General features: G+C 45.3%; 1 protein-coding gene across 5 annotated transcripts in view; it reads left to right on the top strand.

Moving 5' to 3' along the window:
* The window catches only part of DGUOK (deoxyguanosine kinase), a 28460-nt gene extending 14704 nt beyond the window's left edge, over positions 1 to 13756 (top strand). For all 5 annotated transcript variants that reach the window (XM_059405817.1, XM_059405820.1, XM_059405818.1 and 2 more), the window contains 5 exons: positions 4630 to 4817; positions 7576 to 7723; positions 12098 to 12213; positions 13000 to 13099; positions 13520 to 13756. In XM_059405817.1, the coding sequence (XP_059261800.1) occupies positions 4630 to 4817; positions 7576 to 7723; positions 12098 to 12213; positions 13000 to 13099; positions 13520 to 13546 (579 nt within the window). In that variant the 3' untranslated portion in view covers positions 13547 to 13756. The remainder of the gene's footprint in view (positions 1 to 4629; positions 4818 to 7575; positions 7724 to 12097; positions 12214 to 12999; positions 13100 to 13519) is intronic.
* The last annotated feature ends 10639 nt before the right edge of the window (positions 13757 to 24395 follow it).

Genomic DNA, 24395 nt, shown 5'->3' with positions numbered 1-24395 from the left:
TTTGTCTAATGTTACTTGTTTGTGTTAATATTTGGGGAGGGCTAGATTTGATAGATGATTGTCTCCTTTCTTTTTAAAAGACCCAGTTAATGGGTTTTATTAATTTTGTGGAGATTTGTATTCTAATTCATTAATTTTGGACTTTAAATTTACTCATTTCTTTCTAAGAACTTCTGTGTATTTTTAATGATTAGTTTGTGTACTTTTCTTTTTTCTTTCCTTAATAATAAAAGCATTTGCAGCTGAAAATTTTCTTCATGGAATAAGCTTTGGCTTTGTCTTTTAGAGTTTGACATACAAGATCTCAGTTTGATGTACAAGAAATACCAAATCTGTAATTGCAGTTTTTTATTTGTTTTGTAGTTTTTTAATTTATTCTTTGCCCTAGAATGAATTATTTTTAAAGTATTTTACATTTTCTGGGTAGATTTTGTATAGGTTTTTTTTACTCAAGTTTATTTTGTTATGGTTAGACAACATGGCTTTTGCAGTTTCTAATTGGGGGAACTTACTGAGGTCTTCTTCATGGCTTATGTATGATTGAATTTTATATATGATCAATTTTGGTAAATGTGCCATGAACTTTTGAGAAGAATATGTACTATCTCCAAGGTATGGAGTTTGATGTGACATATATTATAGATTCTAAGATGCCACTGATTGTAAGACACATAATCAATTTAATAATACTTCTAAGGCATAATTAAAATGTCTGTTAAAGTTTAACTTAAGGGGCGCCTGGGTGGCTCAGTTGTTGGGCCTCTGCCTTCAGCTCAGGTCATGATCCCAGGGTCCTGGGTTCAAGCCCTACATCGGGTTCCCTGCTTGGCGGGAAGCCTGCTTCTCCTTCTCCCATTCCCTCTGCTTGTGTTCCCTTTCCAGCTGTGTTTCTCTCTGTCAAAGAAATAAAATCTTAAAAAAAAAAAGTTTAATTTAAACATTGTAAGATGTACATCGATTTCAGGTATGTGAAAAATAATAATGACTTAATAATAACAATTTAAGCTCTCATTTTGGGGTCTACTTTTTATATTAAATTCTGAGAAAAGTGTGGTAAGGTTTGTGCTTTTATTTTGTCCATTTCACCTTGTATTTTTAATTGGCTCTGCCCTTACATTTCTATATTTCAGAAATTTATTATTGCATGCAAAAAGGTTCGCAACTCCTTTTTGTAGTCTTTTTTGGTTTATTAGTATAAAAAAACCCTCTTATAGCATTTAATGCTTTTTCAAAATAGCATTTTGCCACATCTGCTCTCTTTTTATTTGACTCTGTTTGGTGGATTTTGCTGCCCTTTATCCTTAAGTAATACATGTCGTCTTGTTTTAGGTATTTTTCTCATGGGATTTTTAGTTTTTACCCAATGTTAGGGTTTGCCTTTCCTGGAAATATTTCTCTTTTATTATAATTATGCTCAACTTATTTCTGTCACCTTATTTTGTGCTTTCGTCTCCTTTTTTTCCCCTTTTTGCTATATTTAATATTTTCTTTCATTTTTCTCCCCTTTATTCATATGGGAAACTTACTGTTTTTATCCTAACAGGGGAAACATGTAAATTAAAAATGCGCATGTGTAGACCTATCTTTAAATGTTAATGGAGTATCTGTTACAGAGAAAAGAAGCCAAAACAGAATTCTTTCTGTTACTTTTTTATTACCTTCTTTGCCAGGTATATTGAAATTATCTGAAATTTTGTAGATCCAGAATGCTTTTACTTTGTGAAATTTCTCTATTAACAATAGAAATGTGGCTTTCAATTTCACAGCCACATAAGTAATGGTTTCTCAGTTACACCCATACTTACTTAACTCTGTTCTACTGGTTGATCACTGACCACTGTTTTTCCCTTACCACATCTTCCCATTTCTTAATTTTTTCAGTTGGTCGAAGTATATTTTAGAGGATTTTTTTCAAAAAGGGCATGTGGGTGGTATAATTTCAGTGATTGCTTGTCTAAAAAAGTCTTCCTTTTGCTCTGGAATGTAAAAGGTGGTTTCTGTTGTAGGGAAGCATTATATAGTTCTGATCTTTTTTTTTTTTTTTTAAATAAATAATTCATGTGATTTCCCCAGCATTAGGTTTTTGTTTTGTTTTTATGAATTGTCAGTATTTTGGCAGGATACATCCAGTTTGGGTTTCTTGGGTGCCCATGTGTGTGTTTATGAAAGCTGTATATATAATCTTTTCTGGTACTCTGAATTTTTCTGGTGGAAAGTCTTGTGTCTCAGAGATTTTCTTTAATTTTTTTCTTTTGTTTTAGCTTTTCTATCAGATCAATTCTTTCTTACTATAATTTCTTGTTTTAAACTTTTTCTTGAATACCTAGAGATACTACATGGTTCTATCAGTGATTCTCAGAAATGATGAAATTTGATGAGAAGGAGACACACCCCTCATGAGTAATGGTCTTCCTGTGCTCATTTCTTGTTGGGGATGGCATTTCCCCTCTCTGTATCGGACTCTTGTCTCATGAGAAGGAAAATCATTTCCTTAGGTAGCTTTGTCTGAGCTATGGGTACTCTCGAGTTGTGGGTCATTTTAGCTCTTGTTTGGAAAGTTGTTTGATATAAAATTATGTTAATCACTGTGAGGTGGAACACAAGTGACATTACATCTTGATATATCTTCCCAGAGGAGAAAAAAGAAAGGCAAAAAATACCCTAGCATGATACTACAGTGTACATTGGATCTCCTCCTTCTAACCTGTATGTCTTCATTTGTGTCATAATTTTCTGGGTGGTTTTCCCTCTCTTAGTTTAAGGAAAATTTCTTGAGCTGATGTTCTGTATGACATCGACTAATTAGGTTTACTGCAGTATACAATCTGCTAGTTACTGTCTTCATAGGGTGTTTTGTTTTGGCAATTGCATTTTTTCTCCTCTAAGAATGTTTTTTTCATATTATTCCTGTTTTTATGACAGCCTGTTCTTATCAATGTAGCAGTCTTTTGAATCTCATTGAGATTTTTCTGTTTTGTTTTGTTTCTGGCAACAGCTCTATCTCTTAAGGGGCTGCTTGTCCTGAGCAGAGGCATTGGTTTTCTCCCTTTGAATTGCTGAATATTACTATATCCAGTCATTGTCCCTCTCTCTGCTTATGTATTTGAAGGGATGTTTACATTTGTTCTGTAGCTGAGATGGGTTCTTTCAGAAATTGTGTAGTCCCTGTACAGTTTTTTGTTCCAGAACAGTCTCCCTTGGGTAGCCCAGAGGCCACTGATGGACTAGCTCCCACCCAGTCAACCTAGTACATCTGTACACATAGCCCCTCACTCTCTTCACTGGGCTTCATGCAGTCTCTAACCATGCTGCACCCCACGGGCACTCTGCTATCTCTAGTGATACCATCAGAGACTCATATGGATTCAGATTTGTCCACCTGCCTCTACTTCCAACTCTTAACCACCAGTTATTTGTGAGACTGCTGGTCTGTGTTTGTGGGTTAGAGGACTGGAAGGAGGAAGAACATGCTGTGATCCATTCTGCTCTCCCTGCGTTGCTCCCAGTGAAGCCTTTCAAAGGGCTGGAATCCTTTTTCGGAATCTGTGGTTGATACTTAGGCAAACTGGACCACTTGTGGTTATCTAACCTGTTCCCCCTCCTCTCTTTTTTTCCACCCCAGAGGTGCTCTTAGTCCCCGATTCTGTCTATGGGAATTTCATGTGTCCTTACTTCCCAGCTTGTCTTTATCTGGAGAAGCATTAGACTGAAGTTAGAGGAAGCCAGGTTTGAGTCCCTGTTCTGCACTTACTCACCTTGAAACCTTGGACAAGTTACTTAACCTTTCTGAGTGTATTTGACCCTCTCGAGAAAATGGGCATGACAGCAGTGCCCTCTTCATGAAGCTGTTTTGAAGATTAAATGACATAACAGCACAATGAACATGGAAAATAAATCTTAGTTTTGTTTTCTCTACCCTTTACAGCCTTGAGCCTGTGTAGCGCCTCATCCATGGGGGCCTTCAGTTAATGGAGGTGAATGAATTCACTTTTGTGCTGGGTCAGTGGCAGAGTCCAGGGCTCCCAAGTATCTCACGCATGCTCCCGCCTGCATATGCTGAGGAAGTGGGTCTTCAAATACTTTTCATAACGTTTCCAGAATGGAGGAGGAAGGTTGCGTTTGTTTTAATCCCTTCTATGTGTGAGAGAGAAAATTCTGTTCTGGTTGGTTAGTTGGATTTTCAAATAATCCGTTACTTTCTTGTCTGGGTTGAAGTTTTGTAAAGAAATAGCCACAGATGGAAGTTCAAAAGATAGGCCACATAGTGTTATAATGGGAAGATTCGATTCCAAGTAGTCTTAGGTGGTTGTTGGTTAGCTCCTGGTCAGACAGACTCCACAAACCGGTCAATGAATGTGCTAATTGTTTGGTGGTTCTTCCTCTGCTCTTCTCTGGTATGTTGAAGGTGGCATGTCCTCTCCTCTCAAACTCTTGTTTTATCGGGTAGGAAATCTCTTCCTCGATTAAATAGCTTTGCCTCAACTGGGGGATAGGATTTTATCTTTTTAGGAGAAGGAAACTTTTATTATTGCTTCCCTCACTGATTATTAGACCATGGCGGTGGGGAGTAAACACCATGAGGTATATAAACCTTCTAGGAAATTCTCCTCTTTTCTAATTTCCCTCTAGGCCTTCACTGCCCAGAGTCTTGGAAACTTGCTGGATATGATGTACCAGGAGCCAGCACGATGGTCCTACACATTCCAGACGTTTTCTTTTATGAGCCGCCTGAAAGTACAGCTGGAGCCCTTTCCTGAGAAACTGTTAAAGGCCAAGAAGGCGGTACAGGTCTTCGAGAGGTCTGTGTACAGTGACAGGTAAGACCCCGAGCCCTTCACTGGTCATAAGCCCCATGCTCAGCGCTGCATGTTTTCCTTTCCTGCTCCCCTGTGGTTATTGATAATTGTACTTTTTCATTGCCCGTTTACTTCTGAAGATGCTAAGTTGATTACCCATTTACTTCCAAATTAGACAAACTAGTTCTACTTTTTAGTGTTCCCATAAATCCTCCTAGAGGGAAAAAAGAAGGGTACACTCACTTGGAAGTGTCATATAAATTTTTTCTAACATTATCTCAAAACCAAGCAAGATACGTAGAACAAGTCCTGTGGGCTACATATTCCTTCTCTACCCTAAGAGAGAGTTTACTCTTTTTTTTTTTTTTTTTAAGATTTTATTTATTTGACAGAGATCACAAGTAGGCAGAGAGGCAGGCAGAGAGAAGGGGAAGCAGGCTCCCTGTTGAGCAGAGAGCCTGATGTGGGGCTCAATCCCAGGACCCTGGGATCGTGACCTGAGCTGAAGGCAGAAGCTTTAACCCACTGAGCCACCCAGGTGCCCCGAGAGTTTACTCTTTACAAAAGCTAAATATGTGAATTATAAGTAGTTGAGCTATAGATGTGAGTTCTTTTACAGTTGTTGGGTACACTACTGCATGTTTTTCTCTCCAGTTTCCCAGGCCATGCCTCTTAGACTAGGAAGATGAATTACATATAACCTTCCTGGTTACCTGGAAACAATTCACCATGGGTTTTTTGATTTAGCCCTTTAGTGAAGTAGGCATGTGAAAGACCCCTCAGAAAAAGAAATACTTCGTTGAGAAGTTACAAGATCTTAACGTTTTCTTGTAAAGGAAGAGATGGGAATTGATTTTTGCTATAGGCAGCTGCACATTCTGAATATTTTCTTCAGGGGGGCATTTTTGAGATAGAAAGGACAATCCATTATATATTCTAATTGTGATAGTAATTTAGACCTTTTGCCTTCTTTAAAAAATTCATTCATTCTTTCCTTTGCTCAGCAGAGGCTTACTAAATCCCCATATGTTCAGGCACTGGGTTAGACCCTGGGGCTGCAGCAGTGAGCAAGGCAGACCCAGTCCCTGCCTTTAGGGCCACCTTAGTGTAATGGGGACTCTGAGACAGCACACATGCTCACGTGTGTGATGTGTGTCCCAAAGGAGGAACACAAGTTGTTCAGGAGAGTGGATGGCTAGGAAGAAGAAATCTAAATCTTTTCTCTTGGGGTTAAACAATAGTGTGTGGTTTTAGAACGGGCACCCTGCTGCTTGGGTTCTGATGCTCCTTCTGTGCGGCACCTGCCTGCAGACTGCAGTGGTTCCCTCCCCTGGTCCTGTACACCCCAGAGGTCTTCCCCCACCTCCGCTGGTCACCACTAGCTGTGGAGAAAGAGAGGTGCTCATCCCCAAGAAAGAGGAGGGCCCCTCTTGAAGGGCTTCTTAACAGATACATCATTGCTCTTTGTGGGATTTTAACTTCTAAGTTGCCTATGAAGAAGCTGAAACTGTTTTTCAGAAATTGAGTTACAGACGTCATCATTCTGTGTTGCCTTCAGCTAGACTATAGTTAAACCATCCCAGACTGAGAAAGTTGACTTAGGGAGCCCCTAGGTTAATTTCTTCACAGCCCAGCAAAGAAGTAGGTATCATAGCAAAGATGTTCGACTCCTGGGCGCCTAGTCACTCCTGCAGGCACCTCTTGAGTGCTCCCTGCAGTCATCACCACAGTGCGGTGAGTCAGGTTCTCCAGTCATCTCTTTGCACAGAGGAAGAAGTGGGCTGAGGGAGTTTGAGGACTTGACCATGGCAACCCAGTTTGTGAATTTGGGGGCCAGGCTCACACTTGGGACCGTGACGCTGCTTGCCCATTCTCTTCCTCGCAACACTTGCAGCCTTGTGGTGTATACTTTCCTGGACCATTCGTATACAAGGATTCTGAATTTCATTTTCCCAGAAGTGGCCAGTTGCTAAGCGTTGCCTTAGAAACTAGTGTTCATTGTTTAGGGTATAAATTGTGTTTTCTATCAAGATGCCTGAGGTTTGAAAGCAGAGTTGACCCTCTGAAGCAATGGTTTCTTGTTAGCTCTGATTTCCTATTTACCAGATGCTCCTTTAGTTATGGAAGTAAGCAAGGGGCAAGCTCGTTTGATTTTTAGATTTAGCTTTCTTGTACCTGGACTAGAAGCTCAGTAGCAGAGGAAGCAAGTAAGGGCTCCTGTGTGCTTTGGGGAGGGTCTGATTTCTGGGGAACACTGCTGTGAAGAAGAAATGCGTCCCCAGCTCTGTAGGGGACACCATCTCCCTACATTTCCTTCTCCACTTATTATCCACACGAGAGGATGGCTCAGCTGCCTGGAGGCTCAGAAGGCCTCATAAGCCCTAGATGCTTTGTTGGTTTGGGGGCTGGCTGCAAAAGTGTGAGTTTGTGTGCACCGTAGCTGTATGTCCTGCGTGGCCTCCAGCAGGGAGAATCGCTGGCAACCATTGGTCGGTCGTCTTTTCCACTGCTCCTATTCCTCCACTGGATTAATCCAGTTGGAGAGCTATGTTTTGGGCTTCTAAAGTCGACATGCTATTTCCCATCTTACTGCTGAACAAGGAAGGAGATACAGGCTAAAAATTCAGATTTCTTAAAGATTGATGAGCCAGAAAGTTTAAATGGCTTGCACAGTCATGAAACAAGTTGGTTATTGATTTTTCTGCTTCTCTCCCTTTTACCTTTCATTCCCTTTCCCATTCTGATCGCCTTCCCTGATCCCACCTGTATTTCCAACCAGGTATATCTTTGCGAAGAATCTTTTTGAAAATGGTTCCCTCAGTGACATCGAATGGTATATCTATCAAGATTGGCATTCTTTTCTCCTGCAGGAGTTTGCCAGCCAGCTCAGATTACATGGCTTCATCTACCTCCAGGCTACTCCCCAGGTAATGTGGAATGGCAAGCCTTAATCCTCAGTGCTGTAGGAAACCTAAGAGATCATGCTCTCCAACACCCGATTTTCTGGTTGGGAGAAATTGGAGCAGATATTATGTGGAGCATGGAGAGCAGTGTGGGTCACACCCTCCTGTTCTGGCATTGAGCACCCTATTTCCCACACGCTTTCTGCAGCAGAGGGCTAAAGCAGATGACTGACAGAAAGGGGCCCTCTCGATGTAACAACAACGTAGAGAACATGGGGCATTGTCTTTCTTGGCCAGGGTTTGCACATTGGCTCCTCTGGCCAGGTCACCTGTAGCCAACTGTCTTGGCTTTCCCTTTCCTCCAGCTGGGTCCTTGGAGTCTAATGGTCTTGATGGTTGCCTGATATTAGCCTAATTTGTAGCTGCCTTTTGAACCTTGAGGGTGCCGCTGGTAAGTAAAGGTGGACTACAGAAGTTACATTCTCTGACTTCTCTGACTTGGACCCTGGAGCCAGCCTCATACACTATAGGGTGATGTTGCAGGAGGAGCACCAAAGTCTCTGACTGGCAGTGACCATGGACAGCCCCTAGAAACCTTTTGCCTGGAAGTGTCCTTGTGTTTCAGATTTAGTGGCTCAAGTTAGTGGTCTCTAAGGGCTCTTCTGGAGTGGGATTCTGAAACAAGGCTGGAGGTATTTTTCGAGAGGTGTGTTGATCTCAGCTTTTGAGACATATGTAATGGGTGGCTACATGTCAGGTCAGATGTACAGCATAATCTCAGGAGGAAAGCTCCTTCTGACCAGAGGCTATGCTTTCTAGAGACAAGACTGAGCCTTGTAGACGGAGCAGGCCAGAGAGCAGACTGAGCAGGGTCAAAAGATAGTGGGGAGCCCAACACGTGGACTTGCAGGAGTGGGAGAGGAGAAGGCCAGCAAGAAAGTCTTCCTCACTTCTTTGTGCACTTGGAATGACTCTGAGAAGGGGACAGTGATGATGAGGGTGTGACTGATACATCTTCATGCAGAGACTAACCGAGGTCTTTTAGCTGAGGGAGACTGAGGGGGTTTGAGGGGTTCTTGCAGCTTAAAGGTAGAAAAAGCAAAAAAGCTTTGACTGGATGGGGATTTTGATGCTCTTCCAATGGTTGTAGAGCCAAGACCCAGGAATGCTTCCCCAGAGCCCACCCGACCCCTTCTGTGAGATTCAGAGGTGACAGTATCCAAGGGAAGAGCAGAACAGAAGTGAACCACATCTCTGTGTGAAAAACCATGTAATTGCCCTGTACTCTAGTACACAGCCCTGGGAAAACCTGAGTTTAGAGCTTGTGAGATGGACCTAAGGAGGGCATTTTGCTCCTTTCTACCTGCTCTTCCCTAAGCTCTAAAAGGCAAGCAGACCAACGTAAAAAAATCAGTGAAAAGGGAGATGTTGGCCTCAGTGTCCCCACCCAGCCCTGTGGAGTCACGAAGAGAGTGCAGCCGGCCGGGCCTTGCTGGAGACTGTTGGCGGCGTGGAGATGGCCTGTGGGGATGCCTGGCCCAAGTGGCCTGTGGGTTTGGGCCTGGGAAACACAGTGGCGAGACCCACCAGCAGAGTCGCAGTTGCCGTCCCAGCAGTCCTTTCTCCTGGGTGGTTGGTGAAGGCGGCAGGTCAGCAGGAGGTCCCCCCCTTGCCGTTCATAGCCCACTGCCTTTCTTAGTCATGTTCAGGTGTACCCTCCCCATGACGACTGATAGCAGACACAGGACTAGAGCACTACTTGCACAGGACTTGATAAAAAAGAATTTGTTGTAGCTGTACCAGTAAAACAAGCATTATGCCAAATGCTCAAAATAGGAGCTTACCTATTAATCATGCTCCGTGGAATTTACTCCATAAATACGCTCCCACACGGGCAAAGTGGCTCCTGTGCCAACCAGCACTGTTTGTAATAGCGGGTCATTGGACATAGCCCAGGTGGTCATCCGTAGGGGCTGATTGTATTATGCTCTGGCCCTACGCTGGAAAGCTCCGAAGCTGTGAAAATGGGAAAACACCATACTAACATAACAGTCTCTAAGACGTTGTTAGGTGAAGAAAAGCTGGCACAGAGAGTATGGTGGGACACCTTTTACAAATGTGATGTTTTTTTAAAAGGTGGGAGTAAGGAGTATACGCGTGGACTGTTTCTGCAGGCATACAGAAAGTCACTGTCGGTTGCAGGGATAGACAGCTGGACCGCTAGAAGTTGGGCTGGAGGGCTGTGTGATGGGGAAGGGAGGCAAACAACGGGAGATGTTTTGAAGCCATCAGCAGCAAGAGTGGGGACAGAGAGGGAAGAAAAAGCAGGTTGATGGTGAAGGAAAGTAGAAAAGGAAAAGATGAAGGCAGGAGACAAAGGTGGATGGAGCTGGGGGGTTGGGATCAGAGCAAACCACGAATGAAGGCAGCAGATATGTACTGAGCTCGGGCTCTGGCAGCGTGGCTAGCGCTCGGGCCCGAACAACACAGGCTGTGGCCCTCGCCTCTGTGCACAGGCGGGCCCCTGTGCACGCCTCCCTCCGTCTCCTGCGGCCCTGGACGTGCCACTAAGGTGCTGGGGAGCTGGTACCAGAGATAAAAGGGGAGCCCCTGCCACCTCCGGGAGTGCCTTTCTGACTGTTGGGGCCTGGTGGCTCCCTTCCTTATCGGCACTGCTGCCCTGAAGGTCCAGACCTCAGAGTTTAGCGCTTGATTCACTGTTTTATGTATTGTTTTGTTTATTATCTAACTAAATTTTTTTTTTAAGATTTTATTTGTTTATTTGACTGAGAGGGATCACAAGGAGGCAGAGAGGTAGGCAGAGAGAGGGGGAAGCAGGCTCCGTGCTAAGCAGAGAGCCCAGTGTGGGGCTTGGTCCTAGGACCCTGAGATCATGACTGGAGCTGAAGGCAGAGGAGGCTTAACCCACTGAGCCACCCAGGCGCCCTATCTAACTAAATTATAAAATCCCAAGGACAAGGACTTCATCTAAGTTGGGGATGATAATTGATTAGGGGAAAAGGCTGATGAAAAAGAGTAAGTGCTAAAAGTATTAACCTGTTAGATCTGTCCCCATAAATCAATCTGAGAAGCTGGACATAAGCTCATAAATGAAATTTGTTTACATGATTTTTGTCTCCTTAGAGGAAAGGTGGGATGCACAGCACAGACTCTGCATCTTCGGGAATACCATGCACTTCATTTGGGGCTGAAGTTTATATTGGGAATGAAGTTTTCAAGCATTCGAATGAGGGTGGTCCTAGCTCAGTGAGTCAATCCAGCTCTTCTTCCTAGGACAGATGACATTGAATGATGAAATGTTTGCCAGGCAGGGAGAGGAAGGGAAGCAATCAAGCAAAACGAACATTGGGAGCAGAAGTCTCAAGGTGGGAAAGAGCTTGGTCTGTCCCTCGGGTCCCATCTGGCTTAGTCCAGGGAGGTACTAAGGAAGTTGAAGGTGGAGGGGTCGGAGCAGTGGCCAGAATCCCAGATGGCTTTGTGTGACAGGTAAAGGAGAAGATGACATTCTCTGAGCCAGTGTGCTTTAGACTTTTCTACCAGCTGAAGGCAGAATGGAATGATGCCCACTCTGGAAAGCGGGAAGGAAGGAGAGTTAGTCTTAAGCCTCACTTTTTTTTTTTACTTCTTTACCTTTGACCTATACAAAGTTTGCCTTCTGCTCCAGAGTCAGTGAGTGACAGGTTAAGACATCTTTCAGATAACTTACCATTTTGTAACTGTGATGCTCCTCATACTTCCTTAAACCTGGGGCTTTATGGCTCTAGGCAGTAGGGAGCCTGGGAGGGTGTTTGCAGCAAGAAGGGTTCTGCCTTCTCTTGTGTAACTATGGAAGGGCAGGTGGAGGCAGCTCACTGGGAGGAGAGAGCAGCAGTGGCCAGGATCTTGACACACCTTAACCTTGATGAGTCCTCACGGCATCCCCCAGGGTGAGTGGAGGGCAGGAAAGAAAAGCCCATAAAGATTGCAGCACTCGTACATGGTGAACACAGGAAGTGAATCGTGGATTTTCTGACCTTAAGGCCTGTGCTAATCCCATGCACTTCACCACCTCCAGAAAGCAGAGAGCCAGAGGACTCCTGCCATGGTCTAGGTGAGAGGTGATGAGGACCTGACGAAGGCAGAGGTGAGGGAAATGAAAGGGGATTTAGTGACTTCCTGGATGGGCTTGGGAGGAGGAAAAAGCAGGGTAATTACAGCTCCCCATGGTGGATGAAGTTTGCCATTAACCTGTGATCATAAGGAAACAAGAAAGTAGAAGCAAGGTCGGGGCTTATCATTCCCAGGTTGGATGTTATCAGGAGTGGGTCCTAGAACCCCCGAAGACCCCGAAGCCACGATAACGCGTGAGCTCAGCATGGCCTGGGGATTGTCTTGTAGGTTTGTTTGAAGAGACTCCACCAGAGGGCCAGGAAAGAGGAGAAGGGAGTTGAGCTGGCGTATCTGGAGCAGCTTCATGGTCAACACGAAGCCTGGCTTGTTCACAAGACAACTGAGTAAGTGGAGAAGACAGCACCACACAGACACCTGCCTTCCTACAGCCAGGTGCTCAAACACAAGTTCAACAGGCAGCCCCCTGAGAAGGTTCAGGATAGACCAAGTGGTTAGAAATCTGAGAAGCTCAGTATTAGCTATAATCTGTATATTTTAAGAGGCATTTTATTAGATTCTGTTTCTCCAGCTTTTTTGTTTTTTAACATTTCCCTAGATTGAACATTGTAATGATGGTGATAGAGTTGACACAGGGCGAAGGGCTGAAAAACTTCAGAGAAATTTTCCATTTTACTAAGCTGACAGTCCTAGTTTTGGACTTTCCTCCCTCCAGGCTTGGTATGTAGTCCACTTGAAATGTTTGGGGCTCTGACCTTCAGTATCCATCTCAAGACTAAATTAGAGAAATTTCAGCCTTCTTCTTTGTAGCCAACTTTATTAAATACTTTTTTTTTTAATTGTAATTTACATGCGGTTCCATTGTGAAGCCTTGTGACTTTAGGTCTGTTCTGTGGATTATTAAGACATGGTGAGTATGTGAAGGGTCAGCTTTGTTTTATCTTTTTTTTTTTTAATAGATTTTATTTATTTATTTCACAGACAGAGATCACAAGTAGGCAGAGAGGCAGGCAGAGAGAGAGGAGGAAGCGGGTTCCCTGCTGAGTAGAAAGCCCAATACGGGGCTCAATCCCAGGACCCTGGGATCATGACCTGAGCCAAAGGCAGAGGCTTTAACCCAGTGAGCCCCCCTGGCACCCCAGCTTTCTTTTTTCTGTTCATGCTTCTTACAGGCTCCACTTTGAGGCTCTGCTGAACATTCCAGTGCTGGTGTTGGATGTCAATGAAGATTTTTCTGAAGAAGTAACCAAACAAGAGGAACTCATGAAAAAGGTGGAAGAGGACCTTAACTCCTGCTTCTAGTGATTTTCCTTTATTGCACTTTAATCTTTGCTTCAGACTTCAGTGTAATGGGCCTTGTGCTTCAAATTGCATTTCACACTCTAAAGCCTACAGGGCCTTGTACAAGTTACAAATACAGTCCCTATTCTCTAAAGCATTTTGGGCTAATAATTATTAAATAATAGACTTGCTCCCTAACTTCCTCCTCAAAGGTATTTTTGGACTGGGGAAATGCAATTTCTGGATTCTCTTTCCAGCTCAGCCACTTCCACTACATGACCCTGTGCAAGTTCCATTTCCTCCCCTTTCCAATTTTTCCTAATTTACAACACCTCGTACCAGTGTGGGTGGACTAATGTGGAGTCTGCTGAAAATGTGAAATTTAACTTTTGGTTTTTCTCTTTCCCACAGGTAAACACCTTTGTAAAGAATCTGTAACCGGTACTGGGATGTTCTGGCCATGACCTGGGCTCTCTGACTTTCTAAAGCTGGAAAAATCCTAAGTCCTGTACCTTGCCATCTCCTTTTACCCCTAGAGTCCTCTGACCCTCGGGTCCCTGGTTAGTGTTAGCCTTTGACTTTGCAATTCCTGTCTGTTATATCTCAAGGACTTCTAAAATAAAGTGGAAGTTTTGCTTCTTTTGCTAATCCGGTTGTTGGTTTCTCTCTTGGTCCCTACTCTGAATTCCCTTCTAGATGAGCCATTTTCACCTGAGGACAGTCCGAGCTTTTCCTCTTGAATCCTTTGCCACCCAGACTTCCTTATGTCTGCTTATTCCCTGACATGCCCGGGGCAGGAATTGTTCCCAGGATTCCCAACCAAGCCCTACCCTGGGCATGAAAGGGAAGTGCAGTGGCTCAGGAGAGGGTGGACACTCTGTGCAAGCCCCAGAGCTAGGGATGGAATCCAAACTCTAGGATGTTCCTTTCTCTCTTCCCATCCAGCACTCTTATTAGGGGGGCACGGGGCACTCAGACCTTTGTGCTAGAGCTGAAGATCCTGGACCAAAGGGGAGAAAGAAAGGGAGAAAACAAATCCGGAGCCCCATAGTCCAGCATCTCACATTTAGGGCTCGGTCATCCCGGCATGCTGGCCCTTCCAAAGTATTGTACCCACTGAGTGTCATGTGCTCTCAACGGAGTGACTGCTGGAAGGAGAATCTTTTCGTGCTGTGCTTGAAGCTCCAAGGACATTCATTATTAAGGGAGAAAAACACACGGCTCTATAGACTTGAAGTGCTCCATTGCAAGAAGCCTGCAGGTCCCTGATTCCCCGGGAGTGGACTTCCTGCACTGAGCCCTCAACAGTTGTGCAAGCACATAGGAAAATGAATAGGCTCAGGCAGCAGTGTCCTGGAAGACAGAAACCTGCGTTTTCCTTTATGCTTGGGAAAATAAGTATGAGCTTGGCTTCTGACAAATGCGTGCCATTGCGAAATAGAAACACAGTGTTTCTTTGCCTTAAATTTTCAACAGCTTTATTGAGATATAATTCATGTACCATACAATTCATCTAATTAAAGTGTACAGTTCAATGGTTTTTAGTATAGTCCATAGGGTTGTGCAACCATGCATGACCACAGTCAATTCCAGAATGTCTTCAGCACCCCAAGAAAAATCCCCAGCCAACTAGCGGTCACTCCCCATCCCCTGTCCCCTCTGCTTCTCCCACCCCAGGCCAGCTCTGGGCAGCCACCAAGCTACTTTTGTCTCAATCTAGATTTGTCTTTTCTGGACATTTCATATAAATAGAATCCAGTAAGGTGTGGCCTCTTGGGAATGGTTTCTTTCACTTTGAAGGGTTTCAGGGTTCAGCCATGTTGTACGATACATCAGTACATCATTTCTTTTTTATAACTAAATATTTCAGTGTGGCCATACCACATTTTGTTCACCCATTCATCTACTGATAGACTTGGATTCTACTTTCTGGCTATTGTGAATAATGCTATGAAAATTCACATATGAGTTTTTAGATTTTACTTTTTCTTGGGTATATACCAAGGAATGGAATTACTGGGTCCAGTGGTAATTCCATGTTTAATTTTTGGAGGAATTGCTAAACTTTTCTGAAATGGCTGCTCCATTTTACATTCTCTGGAGCAATATATGAGAGCTCCAGTCTCCCCAGGTCCTTGCCAACACTTGCTGTCATTCTGATAATGGCCATCTTAGTATCCTGTCATGGTTTTGATTTACATTCCCTGATGGCTGTAATGATGAGCATCCTTTCATGTTCTTACTGGTCATTTGTATTCCTTCTTTGGAAAAATACCTCTTCAATTCAACAGACAAACTCCTTTGTCCATTTTTCAGTTAGGTTCTTTGGCTTTTTATTGTTGAGTTGTATGAGACTTTAGATATTCTAGATAAAGGGGCACCTGGGTGGCTCAGTGGGTTAAGCCACTGCCTTCGGCTCAGGTCATGATCTCAGGGTCCTGGGATCGAGTCCCGCATTGGGCTCTCTGCTCAGCAGGGAGCCTGCTTCCTCCTCTCTCTGACTGCCTCTCTGTCTACTTGTAATCTCTGTCAAATAAATAAATAAAATCTTTAAAAAAAAAAAAGATATTCTGGATACAAGCTTTTATCAGAGACATGATTTATAAATATTTTCTTCCATTCTGTGGGGTGTATTTTGATAGTGTGCTCTGAAGCACAAAAGTTTGTAATTTTGATAAGGTCTAGTTTAGTCACTTGTGCTTTTGGTGGCATGTCTAAGAAAATTTTGAACAACGCAAGGTGACAAAAGTTTGCGCCTACATTTTCTTCCAAGAGTTGCATAGTTTTGGCTCTTACATTAGGCCTGTGATTGATTTTGAGTTAATTTTGGTGTGTGGTGTAAGGAAGGATTCAGTTTCATTCTTTGGCCTGTGCATATCCAGTTGTCCCACCATTAGTTGGAAAGATAATTCTCTTCTCCCACTGAATTGTCTTGTTACTCTTGTGGAAAATCAGACCCACTTGTTCTTGCATCTGTTGACTACTGCTTCAGGCTTTGGACAAGAAAACAGATGAACATAGGATGTGAGCTATGTTTTAGAAACTCAATGGTTTGGGTTATTTAGCTTTGAGGAGCCCAAATGTTTAATTTCCATTTCCATTTCCAGGAATTACTAATGCAGAAATCTATAGACCCAGAGTAAGAGCAAGAGGCCCACTCCTTCACTCAGTTAACCAGTCCTCATCAAACACTTGTATCTGCTCTCTGCTAGAGACCGAGGAGAAAACAGTGAGCACAATAGAAGGCAGACCTTGTCCTTACTCTGCAGAATTAATCTAATGGTGAATGTGAAAGACCCTGAACGAGTAATTGCAGATATGGTGGCCATTCCGAAAGGAGAAGTGCAGGGTGGTGTGGCGGCCTACAGCAGAAGGAGCCAACATAACCTAGGACAGCCCCCCAAGAAAGTGACAGCTGTTCTGAGTTCTGAAGAATGAATGGGGCAGGTCATTCAGGCAGGGAAAAAAGTTGTAGGCCAAGGCCTCTGTATGAGAATGAGGCATTAGGCCCAGCTTGTCAAAACTGAATGAGGCTGGGGGGTTTATGATTCAGCGACACACTGCTATCCTTCACATTTTCTACTCAGCCTGAAAACCTGGAAATCCAGCATTTCTTTCCCTGTGTACCCTTAGCCCTTTAGAAAGAGAATGTTCTGTAGGATAGTGCCATCAACAATCTCAACCTGGATGAAATAATGTGCCCTTTTCCCGACTGGTAGCTGAGAAAGTGGTTTTGCGAGGAGCTGTAGCTCTGGACCTTAAGCATCTGAGGAGGGGTGCTCTGGGAGGGGTGTTTAAACACCAAGACCAGCTCTGCACAGTCTAGCCGGTCTGGTGGCCATCCCACTCCTCATTTAGGGTGTCCTCCAATGTCACAGAACTTGGATTAACACATAAAAGTAACTAGATTTCATTCTCGTTTATGATGTGGTAAAACCTGTTCTTCTGGAACCTGAATATTACCTTGATGGGTTTATAATGTGAACCAAGATTGCGAAAGTTCTCAAACTCTCAGGCTTTCGACATGAAGGGAGAAGGTGATAGTTTCAGGTGAAAAAGGCTGCTTGTTAAATGCAAACACTAGCACCCCGGGGACTCTGAAGCAAGGGAAGAACAGACACTTTAAACTGAATGACTGCTCAACCTTCAGCCTTCACTTTAGGGAGTGGCCAGCTTACATCTGGACCACTTTCTCCTCTGTTGGTCTCTTTTAGCTGTTCAACTATTTGGTGTATCCCTTGGTTCATTTCTATCTTTACCCACTGTTCTGAGTGATTTCATGTTTTTTTTTTTCTTTTTTTGTACTGCCATGTCAAGTTGCCACAATGTGGCTTAAAGTAGCACATTTAACTTCTAGTTCTACAGTCAGAACTCTGACATGAGTCCCACTAGCTGGAATCAGATTATCAGCAGGCCTGCATTCCTTTCTGGAGGTTCTGGAGGAGAATCTGTTTCCTTGCCTTTTCTGTCTTCTCGAGGCTGCCCACATTCCTTGACTTGTGGCCCCTTCTCCTGCCTTCAAGACCAGCAAAGTCTCTGACCCTCCTTCCATGGTCACATTTCTTTCTGACTGCAGCCATGGAAGCTTCTCTGCTTTTAAGGACCACGTGATTATACTGGGGCCGAATACTCTCCCCATCTCAAGATCTTTAGCCTTAATTAAATCTGTGAAGTCCCTTTTGTTATTAAGATAACATACAAGTGTCAAGGATCAGGACCTGGATGTCTTTGGAGGGCTGTTATTCACCCTTGCAGAGATCTCAACATCATGGCTCCTACTATCATGACGGGGTGAGGACCTCTGAAGAGCTTGCAAACGTGGAAAATGTGAGTCATTTGTAATAGCAGAGGGAATAGTCCAAAAAACCTGTGTATCCCCATTACCCACACCCTGGCCCAATCAGCCTAGGATCCCTAGGAACAAATCTGTAGTTTGACAAAATCCGATTTACTAATTCATTGCAATGAGGGAGGCCACACAGGAGGAACTAGGGGTATCTGACCAAACAGGAAAAGAGAGAATTATAGGATTTGGGGGAAGGATAGAGTTTAGGCCAAAATGTAAATGAAGCAGTGCTTTGACAGGCTCAAAGCAAAGCAGGTCTATATATACAGGAGCCAACACCTGGTCTGAACTGCACAGTAGACCCGGATTCATTTCCTGCAAAAATACAAAGTTAAGGTAAATGTGGACTGTTGGGTTCAGAAGCCCCTTATCAGAAGCTCTGAACCTGAGGTGCAAACCGAGAGCGCTGCTCAAAGTGACTTAGATCCTCCTGGCAACAGAAGGGGGTTTCATTTTTACTGATAAAATTTCAAACAGTGAAATTTCTGATGGTCCATCGTTTTAGAGAACAAGGTTTCTCAGTGAGTCAGAAAGCAGCAGTTCCGCAAAGAAGGGGGCGGTTATGACGCCTTAGCTGCCCTTGGGAGGAATATTGTTCCACAGTAACTTTGTAGCCCTCCAGCTTTAGTTTTCTTAGTCTGAGCTAATTTTTACTTTCTCACCCACTTTGGTTATCTATTCAGAGCAAATCTGGTGTCACTTTGGACCAAATCACCACCCTCTGATTGTTTTGAAGCAAATCCCGGACAGGAGGATGACTTTGAAAGCTAGCTCTGTCCAGACCTCTGGGAATCATTACCTGCCTATCCCTTCTGCTCAGCGTGTGTAAAACAGTTCCTCGCCTCCACACCGCCCGGGGCAGCAAAGCCTGTTTCTCTGGCTTCTCCATGCTCACAGGTGACCACAGGAGGAGTCCTCCCCGTCCTCCAACTCTCTTTCTACACCCTTTCTCCCCAAATTCTGCTTGTTCCCCTCTGAAAGCTCTCAGACCTTCCCTGCACCTCCGTGTCTGCCGCTCTAGCTGCAGGTGTGCAGGGCACGGTGCGGTCCAGTCCCCCAGATTCCTCGACTCCACCTCCTCTCTCGCAGCAGACACCCAGATCCCTTCCCAGCATGGCCCTGTCAGGAGCGGCCACAACGCCCACTCCCTGCCCGCCCCGTACTTCTACCAGCAAGCCACCTCAGCTCACCCGTGGGCCAGCGTCCCCCCTTATCCGCGGTTTCACTTCCCTGCGGTCTCGGTTACCAGCAGTCAGCCATGTTCTGGAAGCAGATGGTCCTCCTGACGAGTTGTGGGAAAGTCCCAAGCCGCCCCATGCTGCGTCACACCGCCTACGTCATTCCCCTCACTTCATCTCATCACACGGGTTGTCGCATCTCACAGCATCACCAGGAGAAGGGTGAGCACAGCACAGTAAGATTTGGGGAGAGAGCACAGTCACAAAACTTAGTGTCTTAATTGTTCTATTTTGTCATCAATGATGAATTCGCTGTTAATCTACAGTGCCTAATTTATAAATCAAACTTAAACTTTATTAGAGATATGTACGTGTAGGAGTAAAAATAGTATATATAGGGATTGGGGACGACCTGTGGTTTCAGGTTTCCAGCGGGGGTCTTGGAACGTACCCCCCCCCCCCCAGAAAAGGGGAGACCACTGTACAAAGAGAACTGTGGTTACTCTCTAAAAGCACAGCTTCCAGTCAGGTCTTCTGCCAGCCCCTGCCCCTTCCCACTCCTGCCTCCCACCATGACTGCCCTTCAGTCCCCTCAGTCCTTTCTGTGGAGAAGTGTTAGAGCTGCCATGTTTATACAACCTCACCAGCCTCCACTCCTACCATAAACCCCACAAGACTACCTTGCTTCCAGAAGACAGCTTGTGTTTCCCACATAGTGAAATGCTTCTCTCTCATCGTCTCCCACTCTTTCTTTTTACTGAAAAGAACTACTGATTCTGCCAGTCCCCAGTCTACTCTCTCTGGGAGGCTCTAGCCTTGCCTCACACAGAAGGAGCCAGTGTTTGTGCTCTTGGATACAGTGCTTATTAAACTCGTCCGACTCTGTATCAGACCTGAATGAAAGTTGACTGGAGACCTCTCTCCCCTCTTGGGCTTTGCCATTTTTGACACAGACCATGTCTTGGTGGCTTAGCACAGTGCTTGGCTTTTATCTATTTACTGCTCTTTGGTGAGCGCCTAATATAGACTTGCTAAATAAATGAATGAGGTAACTGGAGACATGGTCTGCCCTTTCTGGGGTCATCGGGTTTGGGAGCTCCATGTTATAATCACCAAAGTATGAAGTGCCTTCTGTGTGCTAAGTACTACAAGGATATGCAAAAAAATTATGAGGCCAGACCCCACCCTCAAGTTAAAGGAGCTGATGATTATTGAATACCTACTGTGTGCCAGATACCCTGTGGAACACTTTTATTTATTTGTTTATTTATTTTAAAGATTTTATTTATTTATTTGACAGAGAGCAGGGAGAGCAGCAGACAGAGAGAAAGAAGCAAGCTCCCCGTCGAGCAGGGAGCCCAATGTGGGGCTTGATCCCAGGACCCTGGGATCATGACCTGAGCTGAAGGCAGATGCTTAACCAACTGAGCCCCCCAGGTGCCCCGCTGAACACTTTTAAAATGTGATTTCATCCTCTCAGTAATCTTATGAAGGAGGTTTAAGGTCCCTGTTTTTACCAGTGAGGAAAGAGAAGCTCAGGGAAGTTAGGGACTCCCCCAGGCTCCTCCTGCACTAAGTGGTGGAGCTAGGGCTCAAACCTGACTCCAGCGTCTGCTCTCTTCCCACAACACACTGCTTGTTAAGGGAGACAAGACAACGCTTTCAGAGAAGAAGGCCAGCATGCATTTCTTTGGCTCCCTCTTTAGATTTATCAGTCCACTGGAGTTGCCCAGGCAGGCAGAACTTCGGGCCTGCTGGTGCTACGACGTGGAGGCCCCTACATACGTTCTGAATATGCCTTTGGCTCGGCTGGCCCTGAGCAGGCAGCCATGCTTCCAGTGGCCCAGAGCTCTTCTCTCTGGCAACCACAAGGTGTTGAGTCCCTCCAGGCACCAGGCATTAAGGTGCATTTGGAAATTCGGTGAAGATTCTGGAATGTGTTTACAAATACCTTTCTATCCAACTTCCTGGTCCAACGTGGATGTTGCTATCAGACAATTCTCCTAAAACAGCTTTAATCATATTCAGTCTTCTCCTTTAACAAGATTGGCATCTAAATGCAAAGTGGTATCCTGGATTGGAACCCAAAATAGAGAAAGGACATCGGTGGAAAAACTAGTGGAATCCAAATTGAAACTCCAAAGCCTGGAGTTGAGTAAATAGTAATATGCAAGTGTCGGCTTCTTAGTTTCGGCAAATGTAGCATACAATGCAAGACGTCAGCATCAAGGGAAACTGGGTGAGGGGTATATGGAAACTCTGTGCTACCTTTGCAACTTTTCAGTCAATCTAAAATTATTCTAAAACTGGGGCACTGGACTGGCTCAGTCAGTAGAGCATGTGACTCTTGATCTCAGGACTGTGGGGTCAAGCCCCACGTTGGGCATAGAGCTTACTTTAAAAAATTATTCCAAAATAAAAATTTATTAAAAAAAAAAAAGTTAGGGGTGCCTGGGTGGCTCAGTGGATTAAGCCTCTACCTTCAGCTCAGGTCATGATCCCCGGGTTCTGGGATAGAGTCCCACATAGGGCTCTCTGCTCGGTGGAAAGCCTGCTTCTTCCTCTCTCTCTACCTGTCTCTCTGCCTACTTGTGATCTCTCACTGTCAAATAAATAAATAAAATCTTTTTTTAAAAAAAAATAAAAAATAGAAAAGAATGTTTGTGCCTCTTACAAGGTAATGACCAAGCTCCTGAACTGGGCTTTTGGGATCCTCCCGCCTTAATCTTCCCCTACCCTGTGGAAGAATCCTCTGGTCTAGCTGAATGGTTTTACTCACTGTCCTCTGCACAAAGTTTGTGCTCCCATCCCCACTGTGTTGTCCCTAGCCACACACCCTGCTGGACAGATAAACTGCCAAGGAGTCGTCATGGTCCTTAATTGCAAACGGAAGCCGGTTACGATGGACCTAGTGAAGCTCAACTTCAAGGCTGTCATTTGCAAGGTCCCAGAGTGTCTGGCGTGGCTGTTATGAGAACATGATCCCTAGTAACGGCTCCTGTCACACAAATTTCCTCCTGGACTCGAGCCTCTGGTAGGTGTATCTTAGTTGCAGTCTCAGCCACAGGCCCTTGGCATGCCAGGTAGCCGCAAGGAAATCTAAGAAAGGTGGTATCTGAGTTTTCCTCTTCACCGTGTGAGGCTGGCTCTCCCTCCAAGCACAGTGGGCAGGTCCCCGAACACAGGAAGAGGATTCATTCACTGCTTCTCCACAAAGTGACACATGTTCACTACAGGAGGGCTTTCTAGAACCAAAGCTCACACTCGGGAGAGCGGCCCAGGTGACACTTGCAAAACCAGCTTAGTTTGGCCCAGAGGCTGCCTGGTCCACACTATGCTCCTGCATTTGATTCATCAGGCCAGGGCCAAGGGCACTTCATCTCCCGAGAGCACTTGAATTAAAACGCGGTGCATGTCTTTAGGAGTGGCAATGGAAAAGAATAGTACTGGGGAGCGGCAGCCTCCTCCGAAGCTGGGGACGTTCCCCAAGGCAAGAGAATGCCTGTGTTCTCTGTATCTGCGGTGGTCTGTCCCCCCGCCGGCTGCCACAGTTAGAAACAGAAGGGGGGGGCATTGGACTCCTCCCTGTCACTCATCCCCAGAGCTGGCTGATCCTCTGGGGCTAGCAGTTGCCCCCTGCTGTTTCCCAGCTCTTGTCCCCAGCAAGCATTGTCTTCAGTGGCTGACCTCCCCAGCTGGGCCAGGCGCCTTTGTGCTCTTGCTGAGTGCCCTTTGCGTGTCTCTTCTGGTAGCCTTTGCCACCGGAGCATCAGAATGGTCTATTTCCTCATATCTTCAGTAGATCACTGACTATGTCTTATGAGTCTTTTTATCTCTGGTGCCTGGCACATGGGATATGCTGCTCAGTAACTATTAGACAAATGGAAAGAAGGACAAAGGGGAGAAGAGTAGGCTAAGCTTGAGAAGGGTCCCTGGACTGAGCAATGAAATGCGCCCCCCCTTACTCCTATCCTTTTTGCTGCTAGCAACGTGCCCCATGCTCGCCAGGCCCCAGACCAGCTCCCAGCTGGGGACTGAGCATCCTCTCTGGCGTAAACGGTACAAGCAGAAGACAGCCAGGGAGCCCTCTGAGTCCTCTTGTAGGACTGCTCTAGGTGATCCTAGGGCCCCTGGGGACCAGGCAGGGCCTCATGAGAAGGGAATTGCAGGAGACAGAAGGGGCCCCAGGCCCTAGCTGGGTAATATTGCAACATTAGCCCCAGATTGCCCTCTGCAGGCTTCTTCTACCCAAGAAAGATATAAACTTAAGTCACTGCTGTTTGTATCATTGTATACATTGTATACATATGTCATTGTATACAGCTCAACTAGTAACCCAGTGGCTCTAAACTTGCCGAGACATTCTCTCTTGCCTCCTCTGGGGCCCTGCTTGCAGGACAGTTGTTTGTCAGAAACCTTGCAGCCAGAAACCCCAGAGACCGGCACTGGAGACCCCCCTGCAGTGGATAGACAGTTCCTGGGTCCCCGGGACCAGCACAGGGGAAGAACGAGGTAAGGTGGTGGAGAGAAGCCATGCCACCCCGGGGCCAGTTGTTGGGCCTAGATACTCCTTAGGTTCCTTGCTCTGAAAACAAGAAATATGATCCTCTAAGTTCTTATAGCTTCAAACTCAAAGTATTTGCCTTACGAATGAAAAAGTAGTATGGAAGAGATGGAGCGTTTGGGTTTAGGTATCACACCTGGGCTCCAATCCCAGTCGGGCCATGAACAAGCTATACAACTTTGACCAGTTCCAGAACCTCTCTGAGCCTCTGTGTTCCCCGTCTGAAAGTGAAACTGTCTTTGCTCCCATTTTGCAGGGCCATTCCAAGATTAGAAATGCCGTAGACAAAATTCTGGGCACAGAGTAGCTGCTCAGTAAGTGGAGCCGGTAGGTTTTTGGGTGGAAAATCTTTCAGAGAGCCTAGCTGAACTGAGCCTCGGAGATGAGGTGCAGAACAGGACGGGAGGCAGAAAGTAAGGACAGACCAGGCAGGTAAGGGGTGTGGGCCAAGGAAGGAAGACGCAGGACGTGATAGTGAAGTGGGGTTACCGTGTGGTCCCAAATGGGGAAAGAGGACGTGTGCCTAAGTGTGATGCAAGACAGACGAGAGCCATTGCTGCTTCCGGCGAAAGCAGCTGCACGGGTCCCGTGGCCTGTGAGCCGGACACCACACGGGAAGAGGGTCTGTAGAGCAGAAGCTGGGATAAGTGGTTGTAGAGTTAGCGCCATGGACAAAGGTGGGGAGCTAGGAATGTGTCC

Source organism: Mustela nigripes, chromosome 7 (assembly GCF_022355385.1).
Source record: "Mustela nigripes isolate SB6536 chromosome 7, MUSNIG.SB6536, whole genome shotgun sequence".
Lineage (NCBI taxonomy): Eukaryota > Metazoa > Chordata > Mammalia > Carnivora > Mustelidae > Mustela > Mustela nigripes.
This window is presented reverse-complemented; position numbering and strand designations above follow the sequence as displayed.